Source organism: Xiphias gladius, chromosome 16 (assembly GCF_016859285.1).
Source record: "Xiphias gladius isolate SHS-SW01 ecotype Sanya breed wild chromosome 16, ASM1685928v1, whole genome shotgun sequence".
Lineage (NCBI taxonomy): Eukaryota > Metazoa > Chordata > Actinopteri > Istiophoriformes > Xiphiidae > Xiphias > Xiphias gladius.
In genome coordinates this window covers 15,377,536-15,396,739 of record NC_053415.1, presented here as the reverse complement: position 1 = coordinate 15,396,739, position 19,204 = coordinate 15,377,536, and the positions used below count along the sequence as shown (strand labels likewise).

Genomic DNA, 19,204 nt, shown 5'->3' with positions numbered 1-19,204 from the left:
CAATGATGTGAATGTTTGCCCTTTTTTCTTGACAAATAAATAATCAATCAGTTGTCAGTATTGTTAAGGATCAAATTTCTGTCGCCTGACTAATCGATTAATCAACTACTGCTTATTAAAACAGCTTATAATCAAAATCCTGTCCGTGTGTGTTTGTGTCTGTATATAATAAAAACAGAGTAGAAATCTGAAGGGAGGTACCTGAAGCTGGAATTTTGCATCTTTGCCGACACTTTTTGTTCTCCATCTTCTGTTCAAGCGCTTGTCTTTCTTTGACAATTCTACACAATTGGTCTTTGTGGCACGCATGGATTAAAATATGCCAGAAAGGGTTAATAGGACAAACAAATCACAAAGAAAGCAAATGTTAGCACATGGCTGATTGCAGTGAAATGACAAAAATAAGACAACATTTCCACAAATTGCAAAGTTTGCAGAGTTGCAAACAAAATTACCAGGCAAATGGAAAGCGTGGTGTTGAGAAAATGCATTTGAGCTAAAAACTGTAATAAAAAAAACGAAATTTAATAGATACTGTTACAGAAGCAGGCAGCTGTTTTGTGAGCACAACTGAATCGTGTCGTTCGGACAGGTCATGAAGGCTGAGGTTTTAAAAAACTGCACCTTTCTTACACCGATTCCTAAGTGGACGCAAAGTGGACAAACGGGCGAGTGAGCGAACATCAGATTGTTTCAGGGTTTCCCGATGAAGATGTCCTAACCTGCTCCATGCGTCAGTGAACAGGCTGAGCGACGTGTCGCTTGTTTGAAAAAAAACAAAACGAAACACACTTGCCCTGGCTCTATTTCCTGCAAAGTTTGGTGAACTTGGCCCAGGGCGAAGAACAAACGACACCACAAAAGATTTGTGCAGTAAGCTTATAAAATGTGTGGTTTCTGCAAAAGTTACGTGGATATACATGCAGTATATGTGACTATACACATATTAAGTTTGTGTATGTAGTATATGTGTGTGCATGCTGGTAAACTTCTCTTGAGAGATCAGATGAGACAGTACAGCCGTTCTTACCCAGAGTAAATGGGGCTGGACGCAGTATTGTGGCCGTGGTCCATGATGTCTTGAGTCCAACTGTGGCGCCGTACACACTCTGACCGTTAATCAATATCACTCTTCATTACAGCCTATATAATGAGTCTATTGAAAAAAATAGCGGTGTGCCAATCACAAAAAATAATCATTCTAGCTGAGGAAATGATTAAAACGTACTCATATTTAGAGGGACAAATCACAAGTAGTGCAAAAAACATCTCATCCCCTCCTCTCGCATCCCCCCACCGCGCTACACCGCTCGTAGCATATCTGGACAATTTTTCACGCTCCATCCGCTAGAGTTCGCTCACTCGCTGTATGTTAGGAAGAGGTGTTGGACCGACATATCCACATCATTAACTGAGTAAAATGGGCACCTCTGAGCACACATACACACACACACACACAGTCTAAAATACAGTGTAGGAAGAAACCTCTAAATGAAACGGTAATTAAACTGCTTCTCCTGCTCTCTGTTGTGTCTGTGCATGTGTGTGCTTCTGTGCGTGCGTGCATGTCTGCGTGTCTTTCTGTTTTACCTGCATATCTGTGAAGTTGGGTGCTGACTGTGTCCTTTGTAGAATCTCCAGACTCTGCAATAACCGTGTCAGCTCAGTCAGGTTGGACTGGCATCGTGCGAGCTCTGAAAATGAAATCCACACCCACGCGCGCACAAACAAATTCAGCGTTATGTGTCATGAAATCATCGTCAATCCACCGCTCAGGGGTTTCAGAGGACTTATCGTAAGGCCCGAGGCTTGATTTAATCCACTCTTTTGTAAAATCAGATTTGTTGCCAGCATAAGGAGAAAAATTGCACGTACCCTCTGCACACTTGTCCATCTCCTCTGATTCCTGCAGCCAAGCAACCACCTTGCTCTGGCCGTTACTGTAGGACGCAGGCAGGCTGCTGCTGCTGCTGTTGCTGGGGGCCACCGGCTGCCACGGCAAGCTGCTTGGCTTGGCCTGCTGCGGTGATACAGGAGCAGACACGGAGTCGACGCACATGACCAAGGGGAAAATGTGGAGCACTTTTATAGTAGAATGAATCTAAATCAAACATTAACCAAACGAGGTTGCTCTGATGCTAGAAAAGCAGAATTCAGGTTAGTATGAGTTTTTCAGGCAGCATATCTGCCAGGGAACAATAGAAGGGGGGATGCTCAGTGAGCAAATCTGTCAGTCACACCAAAAATATCATAAAATCTGGGTTTGTCAGTGTAGAAGTGGAGCTGTGTCCTTTGTGTCTGAGTTTAACTTTCATTTTTCATCTGCTTAATAGTAACTCATGAGTGACGTGTGAAACATGAAGGTCAGGTTCTAGATATTGTTATTTCAATAATATTGTTACATTACACATTACAAGTTGGCTCCTTTTATTTGATCAAGCTAAATAAGCTAATGCTATATCAGACTAATGCTACATGTCAGAAACTAGCGCACAATGCCTCTCACAGTTTTCCAGACCCCAAACCTGATGTCTTCGCATTCCTTGCTTTGTGCGATACAGTCCAACATCCAAATTTGCAATGATATAAAATGATAAAATGCATAGAAAAGCAGCAAATGCTAATATTTGAGAAGCCAAAAGGAGCAAATATTTGTCATTTTTGCTCGATAAATGCCTTAATCAGAACCGCTGTAGATTAATTTTCAGCACTGTTCTGGATGGAAAACCATTACTAGTATTTGAATGGATCCTTTTTACCATATGGCTCTTCAGTGCCCTTGACCAGGTCACCGGGCCCCCTGCAATAGCTGCAGCAATTCTGTCCAGCAGCACACAGTGAAGGACTGCTTGGTCTCAGCGGCTCTCAGCTAATTTCTAACTGTATGCATGTGCGTAACCGGAAAGTAATATGCTCTTTGACAACTTCTAAAAGACTTACTTGTGAAATGCAGCAGGTTGAATAAAGCTGTGACATTAACAATTTGTATCTGCTTCTAGTAGCATGTAAAAATACTGCCATGCAGAAGCCTTCTTAGGTTTTTGCAGGAGATCTTGAATATCTTCCTTCTGAGTCTTCGATGTAGCAGTTAATTGCGACTCTATGACTGGAGTCTTTCATTTAAGCTTTTCTTCTGGGAGAGCTCATCAGGCTGCAGGCAGCTGCTCTGGATCCAGATCCTACTGATCACCTCTAATGGCCTGTATGAGGCATGGAGCATCACACCCAGGAGAACCTGCTCTGGCCTCATCCTCACATTTACACACAAATCAGACACGTTGACAAGGACCAGGGGTTCACGCTGAACTGCTAACGGTCTAGACAAACAATCATTTTTGATATCCTCATGATCTGGATACAATCAACTGTCTGGTCAGCTTTACTGAATTAGGCAGGTATGTGTCCACACATTCACAGCCATCAGTCTGACAATAATATACACAATACAGCGGAGAGATCAGGGGCTTGTAAACAAAAACAAGTGTTCAAACTGCACCTAGTAAAACAGTTAAATGGAGTCTGGGAAGAACTTTCATGTTTCATATTAAATTAACACTGGCCATCTGGAGTATTTCTATGGAAATGTAATGTTAAATTGAAGTACACTGAAGGGAAAAACATTTCACACCAAACAGTCATGGGTGACAAGTGTTCAGGTGAGTGTGATCACAGCAGCACAGAGGCAGACAACATCTTGTGTGACCATAGTCTCGCTGTCATTAATGTGAATGCTCAGTCAATTTTACTCCCTCTCCTCTGGATGATATTTTGGTACACTATCCTAGTTTCCAGTAAAGAAAAAAAAAAGGAACAAGGCAATCTCTCATTCCCCATGACATACCCTTCTGGAATAAGTAATTGCACTCTGCTCAGAGCACAGCGACAGTCTACTTATAATCCTGAAACACAAAGAGTATGAAAAATATTCAGACTGGTCTGTTGAGAAAGGTCGACATTAAATCTGTGGTGTAGTGTTGTAGTGTTTTACAGTACATGGTGTCTTTTTACTAATTACATTCCAACAAGTAAGAGAGTCCAAACCAATTTCCACACAAGGATAATCAGGAAAAGGCCACTTTAAAGAGATTTTCTTAATTTAATCAGATGTGAGAGCACTTAAGGTATCGTAGAAGTGCTATCAGGAGGGTGGGAGGACTCACCTTTGATTCATGGACCACGCTTGCAGCAGGTTTGGGGGACTCCATGGCAGCCGGGGGAGGAAAGGTTCGCATGGTGGCATCACGGGGAGACCGCACAATCTCATTCTGTCTGTAAAGTCGGTGGTGACGCAACTTGGACACCCAGGCATCAAAGATTTCTTGAGATTTGACCTAAAGAAGAAGAGTACAGAGAGCCTTGAACTCTGTCGAACTCTGACCATGTTCAAATGACACTATTGACTCTTCCCCTCAGTGTTACCTTCAGGTGATAGATATGCTCCTCGGTGTCCAGGTCGATGCGTCGGGCCCTCTTTTTGATGGACATGACTGAGAGGCCGACGTCGATGCTGCCATGGAGTTTGCCTTTCTGGATCTTAGGCAAGTGATAGACACACATTTTCCTCAGTTTACTGTTTGGGAATTTCTTGCACACATAATTACCTCCGCCAAGGAGGTCATGTTTTCACCAGTGTCTGTTGGGAGGAACCCATTCAATTTTGTGGGCAGATCTGGATCATTTACTATGAATTTGATTTTGATCCTCTGAAGTCTGTTATAAGTTTGTTGTATGTTAGTCATTGGTCATTGGGACATTGGTCTTGGCGGAGGTCTGCGCTTTACTAAGTGCCATTCTAGCCTTAACTGTAACTACATTTACAACAAACTACAGAAATTAACTGGAATCTATTTTGATTTTTGATCATTTTTAGCCAGTTACTCCCAACAAAGGCTATATGTAACCCAGGGACTACTACTGCAGTTGCCCGTGGATATGTGCAAACACTGTTGAGTAGCTCAGCTAATTTTTAAAATTTTTTTTGCTTTGGTAAAAAATATATATGTGCATATTTGTATCAGCAGGAAAATAAACACACAAGTAGGGATTACAAATTGGTATGATGGTGATCCTCAGATTATTCATTGTCACAATAAGTGATTAACAAGTCAGTGATAAATGCTGTGATTAAGATTGCAGTGAAGTAGTACAAATGAAACTTGACCAAACAACAAACAAAGAAAACATGAACACATTTCAGGGTCCCTTTAGTATTGTAACAATATCCACTTTTACACAATTGATAGTGATAAATAATATCTACTTCAAACAAAAACATTTGGAACATGATAGCTGATTTTTTAAATTTAATAGAGCTCATGTGATAGGAATGTGTCAAATAAGTTTGGGAATCACTGGTTTAAGTCATTTTTTAACAGAAATTACGATTATTCGCTGATTCCACAACTCAGCTGTAAAGATTCGCTTTTTTTACTTATATGATAGAAAATTTAATATATCAGGATTTTGGACTGTTGGTCGTACAAAACAACAGATCTGAATTAGTCCCACTGGCCTCTAGAACATTTTGTGGGATATTTTTTCACTGTTTTATGTAGTTATATAAACCAAATGATTATTCAACTAATGAAGAAAACAATTGGATTAATCGACAATGAAAATAACCCTTAGTTGCAGCCCTGCAAACAGCGCTGGCACCGATGATCATTTATGTACTCAATAAAGGTCAAAGGACTGAAACATACATGGTAAAGTGAGTATAAGTAATCCAAAGTTTGCAGGACACTTTGGCTTGTTCACAGTGTGTTTCATTCTCATTTTGTCATTTTAAATTTTAGTTTTCCTGTAAAGCGACATGGCGTCCTGAAGCACACTGAACGTCATGATCCATGCTGCAGATGTTTCTGCTGACTCATTGCCAAGCCAAGCTGATGTCGGGCCGGCCTGTTTGTGCCTGTGGGTTATAAGTCAGGGTTACTTACATCAATGGGGGACTTAGAGTACTTCAGGATACCATTGTCCAGAACAAAAAAACGCTGCAGAGAAAATAAGCACAAAAATAATATTTTGGTTAAATAATAGGAAGGACAGATGTTGAATATTGATCACATTGGACCTTTTTATATTATAGATTCAATACATCATCAAAGTTTATTCCCTCATAGTTAGCTATAGGACATTTATGTTGTGTGTTGAGTGGTGTTGTGAGTTCACATATGTTCACAACAGGGACTGGTTTCCACTGGTATTCATGTGTTTGGAGAAAAAAAACAGCAAAGCTAATACTGACAGTGGTGGCTTCAAATAGAATTTCCACTAAGCTTGCGGAAGAGGCCCACGGAGGGTGAGGCAAAGTGCATGAAAAGGGAAACTTCTTTCAAGCAACAGCACTTCACTAGACAGCAAATAATTTAACATTTGGGGGCAGCTGTGTTTGAAAGCGTTTTTTTTTTTTTTTTTCCCACCAACAAAAGCTTTTCATGAGTCGCTTTTCCTGTGGATCTTACCTTGTGCCAGCCTTTCAGGGGCCATTTCCGCTTCTTCAACATAAAACCCTCGTGTTTATCAGGTCTCTGGACGTTGCTCTGACCGATTTTCAGCCCTTCAATGATTTCCCAGCTGTCTGCCTCCTAGAGAAGATTAGAAATACACCGCTATGTCAGAACTAATCAGCTCACGCCTCCATAATAATAAGTAAAGAAAAGAAATACACTTGCTGTAATAAAAACAAAAGACCCCACTGTCATACCCACAGTCTGACAGACAGAGGAAAACAATAGGGAAACACTTAATACTTGTTTATTCTTTCCCCCTGTACTACATATGTAAAGAAATAATGTCCCATTCAAATCCCTCCTTTTTTCTCAGCATTCCCTCTCCATTAGCTTTCTCCCGACTCTGCGCTTCCTGCTTCTAGTGGGTCTGTAAATCATAGTGACTCCTCTGTGGTAGAGGGACGGCAGGGTCAGGCAGGGACAGGTAAGACACCAGGAATCCGGGGATCACAACTTTGATCAAAGCGAAGGATCATCATCCTCCTCCCTCCTGCTGTACTTCCCTGACATGATCCTTTCACTGTCTTTCAGAAATGATTTTGTGTGCAACTTCGTAATTTTTTTTTCCTACTGGCATGCTCGCTTTCCTTGTAACTGTCTCATCTACTTTAATGTTTGCAGGGCTTTTTTCTAGGGTATTCATTTTTTTTTTAAATTGTATGGCATTAATTTACTAAAAAATAATTTTTTTTGGTCTTTTCTTACCAAAACATTGGAACACTTTAAGTCCTCTATTTATCATTTACAAGCAGTATATTTGTAAACTATAACTCGTCCTGTGGGCACCCATAAGCTGAGGCTGATGTATAAACAGATGATGAATGATAATATAGTACAACACAGTGTTAATAATATTAATAAACATGTCTTTATAGGTGCATACAACTACAGTATAGTATGTTTGAACCATTTCTCAAATGTTTGTATACGGCTTATAAATGCGAAATAGGGGACTTTTTTATGATTGCGGGTAACTTAAATTTTTTTTTTTTGGTCTTTTTATGTGGAATTCTCGTCCATTACTAAATAGTTATGAGTGAAGAATGAGAATCAGCTCTCTGGCATCACAGAAACATCCACCAATACAACTTGATCTTTAATAAGAACTTCATTCGTACCACTTTATGACTTCCAATTGAATACTCTAGTTATCGAAAGAGGGACAACAATACTGGAATTGCAGTTTGACAGATTTTTGAATTTATGAATTCATGGATTACATTTCCCAGAATGCCTTTAATGATCATAAAAACGTATTTTCCTTAACAAGCTTCTTACTATAAGTGATGGGTCCTACAAAAACACAATGTTTTCTGCCAAAGTCAGAGAGGTTTTAGTCATTATGCATTAGATTTCTGCCTGTATGTTGTTACTGGTTCGAAGTGGATGGGGCTCAGCTGGAAAAAGGGTTTGTTAAGCACTTTTGTGCACCAATCAGGATTCAGCAACCTTGTCAATAACTGCTGCAATTGTATTTAGCTGTGTGTTAAACGTGTAGCTGGAGAGAGCAACCATGATATCAACGGAGCATGTCTTCTCCTTGCATTAAATTATGGTCAACAAAAAGTTTTTGTAAAAGCCTTAAACAATTGTCTACTTTCTGAACATGACATAGTCATGTAATAATAAGTATAATATTAATAACATGGAAGGCATTTAAATCTTATATTGTTGAAGTACGTCAGATTTTTAATATCATACTTGAATCAGTAGCAGCAGAGCCTTTAAGGCAAAGTACACAATTTAACATGCACAAGCGTCTCTGGCAAATCAAATAATCGCCTGTGTCTCTGCATGGTGTGATGCTGTGTTCTTCAAGTCAGCTCTTTGGGTGTGTGTGACGACACCCGACCTTGGTATTGCAAGACATTTAACAAAAGGAGACAACAGCTTGTTTAATCTAATGACCAGGTCGAACAGATCTGTCTGGTAATGAGGTCATGTTTGTCCACCGATGGCGGCCCCTCCTTTCAGTGGCCCTGTGCAACCGCGGAAGTGGAGGAGATCAACTTCATTGGCAAAATATACCTCACTGTTTAAAGCAATCATATCGTAAAAGGCAGCGTTCTACTCATTATATCCAAAGCGATTAGGTCATTATCCGTTGAAAAACTCAACTGTATACTGTTCCCTGTGAAACGATCAATACCTCAGCGCTTCCCCTTTTAGAACAAAACAGCCGTACACATGACTTGCACCCTCCCTAACAGGCAGCCGGCAGCACATGAGAAACCCTCAAGGCAGACTTCCTGTGTGTTATCTGAAGCATTACAAACAGAGTTTCAACTGGCTCTAAATTGATAAATCAATACTACACTAAATGAAGAATGGCTTGTGCTGCAAATATTGCAATTCAATGCAATTTCCTGGGTATTGTTTTAAGATCCGGGACCAATCAACACTATAAATCAACAAATTCCCTATGAGGAACAGTCCACACAATCCCTGGCTCCACGTACCGTAAATACCAAAGTATATGCCAACTACAGGCTTATTTGGAAATTACTGCTACAGTCAAAGAATTTTCTTTTGTTATTTGACCCTGGAGACAGAGGGGTATTAGCCAAAGTGATTTCCTGCACTCTGCTTGCATTCATTGATCTCGCTGCAGAATATTTTAAAGCTGAACAAGTGGGTCCCTATGGTTGAGCTTAGCCTCTTTAATGAAGGATCTTGTGGTAGATTCAATAAGAAACTGACTGCTTTTCTGTGTCAAGATTTAAAAAGATTTGTTCCATTAGCCTGTTTGTTTCATATGGATAATATTGACTTAATTTAGGTTTTTGTCCTGGATACGTTTTTTTTTTTTTTTTTTTTTACCTTTTCTTTTCCAAGTCTTCCTCGAAAAATATTCTTCCTATCAGTGGAACCACATAGTTAGATGCCAGTATATTAAAAAAAAAAAAAAAAAAAAAAAAAGATACTGAAGAGTGAAAGGGCAGCTATAATCCTGATCATCAACTAAATCAATCTAATAGTCTACATGTGTCAGTTTCATAGGCCAGGTCTTATGGGATCCACCAACCTCAGTGACACTAAGCAGTGTAGCACAGCAGACCTTTTAAAGCTACAATGAATCAAACTATTACAGTTAAGGTCTTCCTGAGCAGGAGAAAGGACAGACACTCCTTGGGGACACCACAGGCCAAATCAGTACTATAAATATCTGCACAAGAACCCACTTCTGATGACAAGTATCTCTCACACACCATGCTCCTCCCATAGACACTGTACAAGTAGAGTAACAGTCAAGACGGCTAGGGACTGTTGAAATACTGAGTTGACTGTTCTAAGGTGCTGGACTGCACAGACCCAACCGAACCCCATTAAAACCAAAAGTTTTTTATTTTCAATTATTTCAGTTTATTTCCTCCCTCAGCCTTAGTGCATTCAGGCCCCCGTGAAACTTAATGATGTAATACAAAGAGTGATAAAACAATGAAACAGACAAAATCTTGGAGTTTTAAATATAGAGGGTTTACATAATCATTGATCAGCCAAAAAAATAAAATAAAATAAAATAAAAAAAAATAAAAGGACGGAGAGTTGAGTTTAGAGAGTTTAGGCAGTTTAGAGAGGATGACTACAAAAGCTAAGAACAGCCACATTTGCAATCATTTTATTTTATCATGTGATCTTGAGAGCGCAAGTTAATTATTTTGTTATCTCGGGATAACCAGCTAATTTTCTTGTAGTAATGAGTTAATTATCTTGTCTCAGAAAAACAACACGTCAGTTTCTCGAGATTAAGGGGAAAAAAAAAGGATAAATATCTTGTTTTCACCAGAAAAAAAAAAGGTTGTTTACTTGTGATAAGGAATTGATTATTACTTCATCTTGAGAAGAGGACCTGGTTTTGGGGAGGAGTCAATTAATTGATTAGTCCATAGACAGAAAATTAATCAGAAAATTAAATCAGCCACTATTCTGATCATCAGCAAATCTTTAAGTCACTTTTTGGGTTTTGTTTCTCAGATGTGAGGATTTTTTGCTTTTCTCTATTTTATATTATTGCAAATTGAATATATTTGGGTTTTGGACTGATCCCTATACCTAATATATGTGGAGACGTCATGTTCAAATCTGGGAAAATGTAATGGGCATTTTTGATAATTTTCTGATATTTAATAGACCAACTGATTCATCGAATAATCAAGAAAATAATCATTAGTTGCAGCCCTAAATCTATGAGAAACTGTTATCCCAAGATAACGGCACAAATAACTTATGATCTCAAGATTAGGGATAAAATAATACGATTGCTAATGTGGCCCTTCTCGTCTTCCGTAGAGGAGACTCATCAGTCTACAGCTCATGTTTATGTGAGCAATAACTACCAGTGACACAAACATAAAGCATACAATCTTTTAAGAGCTCATGAGATTAAAGATTAAAAGCCTTAAAGATTTTACCAAAAAATTTATTTATAGATGACTTAATTAACTATAGAAGTACCAGTGTGTGATATAGTGGGAATACACTAATTTAAAAGCCTTATGACAATGTAACTACACGTACCAAACACTTAATAATTAAATTAAATTGAATCTCCTGCTGTACTTTCAAAATGTAAGAATATGAAAATAATAGAAAAACTGTAAGATGCTCCAGCATCATTTTCGACAATCATCACTGAACAATGATATTTCAGCGACTAACAACCAACTTTTGTGAGGAAAGATTTCACGGCACTGTCTGGCTGGCTCAGCAGTAAAGCTAAGAGTAGGAGGTGGCCTATAAGCACAGTCTAATGCACTGTGTAAACACCACAGATTCAGTTACAGCCCTAGAGTCCACGTGTGTGACCTCCTGTGCTGTAGGTGAAATAGTGCTGCTGTTTCAGTGAAAACATCTTAGGACAACTGAGAAAGAGCATGTGTTGAGTTATTTACTGAAACAAAAAGTTCATTCTTGACCCTGTAAACATTAGTTTGACAAATGAAGAAAAAAATATTAATTCAAGGTGCACTTACTTGCTTTTGGACCTTGAGTTAATTTTTTTTTTTGTTTACTGAAAAAAGGTTTGGCCCAGTTATTTGGCACAGGAAACAGTCATATAGAAACCTAACAAGAAAAAGGTATAGAAAAAAAGGGGTTTCAACAGGAAAAGACCGTCTACAGACCAACAACAAATGATTAATCTGTATTTTTATGTATTTTATTTATTTTTTAAGTCTATATGGCTCACTCGAACTGCTTTATTTAAAAAATTAAAATTAAGATTTAAGAAATTTTTTAAATGGAAACATTCATTTAACCAGCCTGATTTAGCAGGTTGCTCCAAAACCCCCGTTTTTTGTGTTTTTTTCCATCTAGATTTTGAATCAATAAGTAGTGATCCCTTTACAAAATCACCTGGGTATCATTCTGAGTCTGCCTCCGGCACATTTTATCCATCAATCCTTTCTGACAACATATCAGACAACAGAGAGGGGTTAAAGTGGTTTATTAAATTGGGAAGATAATCGCATAACTTGCACAGATTGTGCCGAAAGTATCTAAGTTCTAAGATTAAAGACCACCTCTTTGTGTTTTTTTTTTTTTTTTTACACATTTCATTTTCCAATTTATTTCTGTTCTCTGTCAAGATCATCTGCTCTGTTTTTGAGTTGATCTGCTCCTTCCTGAGGAAAATGCTATAATCAGATATGTCAAACCAGTACATTAGCCACTATGACCTGGCCATGGAATCAATATATTAAACATTTTTAATTAACTTTTTTAGAAACATATTTGTACAGGAGAGAGAAGATACTTATTTATCCAGTTGTCAGGGCAAGTGCTCCATCATTATTTTATCTACACTAACATCAGTATGTTATCAGTATGTCATTACCATGAAAACAGCCTCTATCTCACCTTATAGCAAGTGATAATCACCTCATTCATTTCTCTACTCTCATATATCAAAATATATCTTAAATATTTACCACAAAAACAAAGTGTGATTCCATCTATCCCTACTATCTATACGCCGAAAAAGTCTTCTAACTAGGAAATGACAAGCAGCGAGAAAAAGTGGATATTCGTAGCGACATCTTGAGTTGTCGTACAATGTCTTGATCCATAAACTGTCTACAAAAGTGTGTGTGTGTGTGTGTGTGTGTGTGTGTGTGTGTGTGTGTGTGTGTGTGTGTGTGTGTGTGTGTGTGTGCGTGTGCGTGTGTATGAGTCTGTGCTTTCTGCAGGTGGTGCCACTAATTGCTCTCCTGAGGATCTCCAGAGTGAACAGTAGCCGTCAGCAGAGGGGAAAGTGACACGTATTGATTTGAAAATGGGGCCTGGATCTCATTAAGGCTTTCCCTCAACAAAATGCCACGCTCTCGTTTTTCCTCAAATACATAGGCCCAGCCAAGCTAGCTAAGATCTTTTCCCAGCGGCTAGCATGCCTCCTCAGGATGTCCCTCGGGATGATGCACTGTACTGTATTTTCTTTACATAGTATCACTGCAAAGTCCCTGCACAAAACACACTAAGCAGACAGTGAAACAGCAGTTGAAAAAGCCGCCTCACCACAAGGTCATTTTAGTAGCTGTTCTGGAACTTTCCATTGTGTCACCCGATCCTCATCAACAGATGGAGTTGTCAGGAAGATTCTGATATGATTGAAAGCTCCAGAACAGCTACTAAATGGACCTTGCGGTGAGATTGTTTTCTCAACCAAAATAATAATATATTATTAGCTTTCTGTTGTGCTTGCAAAAGCAGATATGGCCTTTTTCTGAACAACTCTATTTTCTACCAACAAGGAGGGATAGTAACGGAAATTTTCTGATCCCGTGCCCCTGTGTTAATTAAACAGGTATCTCTTGTTGTAAGCCAAATAAAAGGTAAAAAAAAAAAATCCATATCTTGAGTGTTTTCATATCAAAATTGCACTCTTTTCTCTTCCTGTAAAACACTACAATGTTTTTGATGACTCATCTTGAACTGAGAGGGGATTACGTACATCTATCCAAACAAGCTAACACCGCAAACTGCAACTGACACTTAGCTTGTCGCAGTAACTATCAGAGCAGCATCATGGGTCAGAGGTGTGTTTTTGTCAGCTGGTTTAGATCTTTGTATACATTTTTCAAAGATTGTGGTTGAGGTGTAGTTTACTAATTTCTCTGTTGTCCTTATCTAACAGCACAGGTGAGGGAGGTTTGGTTGGAGGGCAATAGTCCTCTACAGCTCTGTATTATGCTGTACTCATCGAGCTACGTCCACTTTCGAGAGATCAAATCAAATCTGAGGAACCATAACTACGCCCCGCTACACATACTCAGTTTTACTCAGAAATATGTCCCATTATAGTGGCTAAAGACACTTTCACTCATGCTTCACCTTGACTCTTAAAATCTGCTTAGAAATATGCAGTTAGCATAAGCCCTTTCTTTCCTTGTACATTTTTACAATGTTTGTGAACTACACCCCCTGACACAGCTGAACAGAAGCATTCCCCGAGGGTGATTTGCAAGCCTAGCTGTATCACCTACAAACAGGTACACCATTGCATCATTTAGCGAACAATGTTAAATCATACCACAAAACCGATCCAACTATCAAGTATTAATTTCCAATTAAATTCTTGGAGTGATGCTGATTCCCTCTATATGCCGCTGATTTTCTTGAGGTCTTGATCAAGCAGGTGTATAAAACTAAGGGGATCTACTGGATAAAGTCTTAATTTGTTGCTACCTTTGCAGCTATCTCTTTGGCAAGTACCTGACGTCTTCAAACACATTAAAAGAGATGAATAAGAAAAAAGTGCTTATAGATAACCTTGCTTTGATATGAACTTGGCTTTAAGATTATGAAGCCTCAGGGAAATGAAATGCTGAACCTTTTCACCCGTGAAGGCCTTGTTATCAAAAGCAAGTAAGTGGCATTACGGATAGGAACAATGAACAGAAGGGCTGGAGGGGTTAACGGTCTGCCTCATCGCGCAGCAAGCCGTCGACTTTGCTTTTCAAACGGGCCCCATTTCTCAACCCAGCTCCTTTTTTCTCCTCTGAGAGCGATCTCCCGTGGACACAAGCTGGGCTCCCGCACAGCATACCAGAGCATGCCACATGTTCAGTGGAGCACCAAGCCTTTGCCTGTCCCTCATGAAATATTCATGAGCCAGTGCCGACGGAAAAGCTCTGATGTCAGACATTCTAGTTTCGGTGTCCTGTTTCCGCATGGCCACAGTGACACAGCAGCTCAGTGAGGTAAGGACGGCCGGGGGCTTCCAATGGCTCACTGCAGAGGTTAAGTGTGAACACTTTTGCTGTGAAATGTGAAATAAGAGTGTATCTTATTTAGTTAGTTGTTTTTTTTTACTGGACTTGTCGCAGGGAATGGACAATCGACCTATTAGTCATTATCAGGGGACATTGTTCTGTATCCCTGAATTAATCTGCAAAGCAAAAATGGAGAAACAATTTGTCAAAGCAATCCTATGAATATGAAGCTGGAAAGACACTTTAGGGATTAAGCCCGATTGCAACCATGAATGGGTTGCTCCTGGCTAATTTTAGAATCGCGTATTTCTGCCAGGTTGGTTGTCAATGTAGTTTGATGATCAGTTTGAGGGGGGTCATTACACCGGAGTAATTGCCTGAATGAGCAACGATTAGACTGTCAGATTAACGGATGGATTTCTCGCATCTGAGACATTTTACAGTGCTATCCTGCAAGGTGTAGCTTCTGTAGTCTTAGGAATCTGCATCTTCCCAGCCATCTGTCAATATTTGCCTTTTTTCTTCTTGCTTTACATTAAGAGTAAAATTAAGAGTGAAATAATAGTGCCTTTCTGTGTTTGTCACTATTTTTGAGGTTGCATTGTTTAAAAAAACTCTACAGGACTCAATGGACAAAATCGATCAGTGGTTCTGTGTTTACTTTACTTAATGACAGTTTGATCTGTAAAGTGTGAGCACGCAAGTTGTACGCCGTGGTGGAAAATGACTAAGTACATTTACTTAATTACTGCACTTAAGCACAATTTTGAGGTACTTGTTCATTCCCTGAGTACTTCCCAAAGTAAGTGGAGGACAGCCCTACAAGGAACACACTGTAAGTACGCACAGAAAGCGTGTGAAAGGTTTGCAGACATGTTTTGGGGTTGGTCCATTTGTGCTACTTTAGATCGTGATGTTAATGGAAGCTGATTTTATAAAAACGGACCAGATCCTCACATCATAATAGTTTGACTATTTTTGTTTCACAAACTAAAACTGCTGGATGATTATTTCATGATTTCCCTTCTATCTGCCTGCTATTCCTAGAAACTATATCTAAATATCTCCTCCTGTGGCCTGAAAGTTACCTGCCGGCTGTCGCGCTGGGAAGAGGAAGAGGAGGATGCGCTCTTGTGAACCGGTGTGGAAGTCTTGTTGACTGGCGTGGCGCTCCTCTCCTCAGAGCTGATGGTGCGGCCATGGGGGCCTCGCTGATAGTGTTGGTGGTAAGACATGGTGGGCACCAACCAGTTGGCTCTGTGGACCTCCCTCAGCACTGGGCACCACAGATCAGGAGCATCCTCTGACACGTTCTCACGCTCACTTCTTGCTGTTCATCTGTAAAACAAAGGTCAGGAATTTACATTATGGAATCCAGTTTGCCTTCCTCACTCTATCGCATTGCTATTGTTTTTTTACCAAACACTTAGCCACACTGTTATTGATCAAACACCACTTAGTCTAGTTTGTTCCTTTTAGAAACTAGTGTCTGGGCCAGTCCTAGGCTTTCAGAACTGTCCTCCATCAGAGGATAGCTGAGCTATTGTTTGAAACATGGCTTTTTAAGATTCTTTTCATTACATGTGCATTACTGAATAAGCCTTTCATTATGTTTGCTATGAGATTGGTGCCACTCAGGATTACTCAGCACACTGCATTTAGCAGAGGTATGCACCAAATGATCTCAAGCCCAAACTGAACCTATATTAAGGCTGCAACTTAAAATTATTTTGATTATCAGTTAATCTGCTGATTATTTTTTTCAATCAAACACTTAATCATTTGGTCAATGAAATGTCAACAAAAAAAAATCTGAAAAAATGCCAATCACAACTTTCCAGAATCGAAGGTGATATCTTTAAATGTCATATTCTTCTGTCCAACAGTTCAAAACGTAGAGATATTCAGTTTACTATGATCTATAACAAAGAAAAGCAGGAAATCCTCCCATTTGAGAAGCTGAAACATGAGAAATTGTGGCATTTCTTTTCACTATTTTTGCTTGATAAATTACTGGAATGATTAATCGATTACCAAAATAGTTGCTGATTATTTTTTTGTCGATCGACAAATCAATTAATTGACTTATCCATTCAGCTCTAACCTACATTGACTTGAGCTTCTAACTCTGTCTGTCCACTTACTTCAGTTAAACGGAAAACAGTACATCTTTGTACATCCAGGCATTGAACTGTATTTACAATTAGGAAATGTGCCAGATCACCATGTCGATTTACGTCTGTAGTCACTGCCTCCACTACAGAAGATTGAGAGCATCCCACGGGACTGCGTATGTAACATAAATCCTTAAACATCTAATTACCACTATGATAATGACGGTAATTAGCGAGGTAACCAAATCAATACTAGAAAGTATCTGCAGCTCTACTTGTATGGTCACAAACCAGTTAAAACTAACTTATACCAGCTCATACACAGGAGCCACAGCTCTGAGAATATCAACATCTTCTGGTTTCAACTATGAAACCTCAATCAGTATTGGCAGGGCTGTAATTTGAATAAATGTACTAGATTTAAAATGCCTGGGTAACCATATGTTCACATAGCAACGGGGAGTGCTCATTTTTATCATTAGTCAGGGCACTGTGTCGCTCCATGCTGACACCCATAACACTGCCTGCAGTAATAAAGCACGCATTGATTGCGAGATAGTAGGAAACAAACAGATAAACAAACCCTGTTCAGTTTAGAAACTGAGACACTTGGGGAGATACTGAGGATGTTACTGGACCTTTACAAGGACAAATAACACAATATTTCTAATCAAATGCCTCAAAATTGATCATGTGCCTTTTGGGGATAAGATTCAGAAGATGCAGTATTTACACACAAGAACATGTGGGGAGACAGATATCAGTAATGTGGATATAATGAACACATAGTAAGAGACATTCATTGTTTTATCATTGTCATTTCCCTTGGCTAGAACATTCAAAAGACAACAACTACTAATTGATTAATTGTTTTAAGTAATACTTTTAAGCAGAAATTCTAAACATACCCTGGTTACAGCCTCCCAGTTGTGAGGGTTTGCTGCTTTTTTTGTCGTTTGTGATACTAAACCAAATATCTTTGAATTTTGGGCTCTTTGACGAGAAAAAAAAAAGAAATTTGATGACATTACCTTGGGCTTTAGGAAATTTTGATGGGCCTTTTGGCATTTTCTGACATTTTATATCAATAAATCACCAGATTAATTAATAAAAGAAAATATTCATTAGTTGTAGCCCCTAGTTATGGTAACCGACTTCACAGACAACATCAAGTCTCATATCCGGACACAAAATTATATTGCATCTACATTAAATTCGACACAATGTTTCAACATTTAATAATATTAATAATATTAATAATAATTTAATAGAATTTCAACATCACAGGCAGTGATATGTCACCCCACAGACTGTTTGTGTTCATATAGGCATTGTATACAACTCTGGAGCATCCTGTGGTTTTAACTACGGGATGTTAGTCTCTGCCGCGTGTAAGGGAAACACCCTTCCACTGAGCAGCTCTCCACACTCAAGCAGTATGCACTCTCACATGTGATGGTCCAGCATGCTCACACACACTACCATCTATTATTCAGATCCTGTGACAACGTCATCATCCCTGCCCTGTCTTAAGCCAACTGGGATCTAAGCTACTGTAAGACGAGGTGCTAAGTCCATTCAGATAGAGAATGCCACTTAGCCTATTTAATAGATCCACTCTCCTTGACCTAATAAGGAAGCACAATAGATGAGTATTTTCAGTGTAAACTTGACTGTTTAAATACACTTTTCATCTTTGACTGTACAGGCTGCAGTTTGTGAGCTAACATTTGGAGGATTTTCAGTGACATTTACTGTACACTAAAGACGTAAACAGGCGACTGTCAGCACATGAAAACGACAGAAGGATACCAAAGCAGCTATAAAGTTCCTGTAAGAAAAAAGCAAAGTGAAAACTTGCAACTGTGATTATTAAAAGTGATAACCTTTTCACTTCACTTTTCCCACTTTTGCAGAACAATATAATTTAATCACGGGCAATGCGAATTACATGTTGTACACAGAGGATTTGTGGTGTAAGCCAACAGTTCCAAACATCACCAGCTAAGTAAACTTTCAGGTTAGAAGCAAATAAAAGTGCCAGTTTCTTCAAATGTGACAGATCCATGTGGAGCTGTTTGACTCCTGCATAGACAGACAGCAGTGTTGCTTCATATGAAGCCAGTTACCAGGTTGGGGAACGTCTGCCCAGGATTTCATTAGTCGTGAGCTTAATCTTCTAAATCCAGTCACCATGATTATGGTCCTCTAATCAGGAGGACAAGGCAGGCCTTGCCATGTGGATGCTACAACAACACTTCATGAACAACTAGCCAAGACTTCAAGAACAATATCAAACCAAACACTGTACTGTTATTATTATGTGTGTGTTTTGGTGCGAATGAAACTGTGAATGATTTTAGTTGTA

General features: G+C 39.1%; 1 protein-coding gene across 2 annotated transcripts in view; it reads right to left on the bottom strand.

Moving 5' to 3' along the window:
• The window catches only part of osbpl6 (oxysterol binding protein-like 6), a 38,556-nt gene that overhangs the window by 14,924 nt on the left and 4,428 nt on the right, over positions 1–19,204 (bottom strand). The window contains exons 2-9 of one of the 2 annotated variants that reach the window (XM_040148025.1): positions 15,811–16,060; positions 6,465–6,587; positions 5,940–5,993; positions 4,420–4,533; positions 4,161–4,331; positions 1,876–2,017; positions 1,591–1,694; positions 202–294 (exon numbers count right to left, since the gene is read on the bottom strand). In XM_040148025.1, coding sequence (XP_040003959.1) covers positions 202–294; positions 1,591–1,694; positions 1,876–2,017; positions 4,161–4,331; positions 4,420–4,533; positions 5,940–5,993; positions 6,465–6,587; positions 15,811–15,957 — 948 coding nt within the window. In that variant the 5' untranslated portion in view covers positions 15,958–16,060. The remainder of the gene's footprint in view (positions 1–201; positions 295–1,590; positions 1,695–1,875; positions 2,018–4,160; positions 4,332–4,419; positions 4,534–5,939; positions 5,994–6,464; positions 6,588–15,810; positions 16,061–19,204) is intronic. The other variant, XM_040148026.1, reaches the window with a different exon arrangement.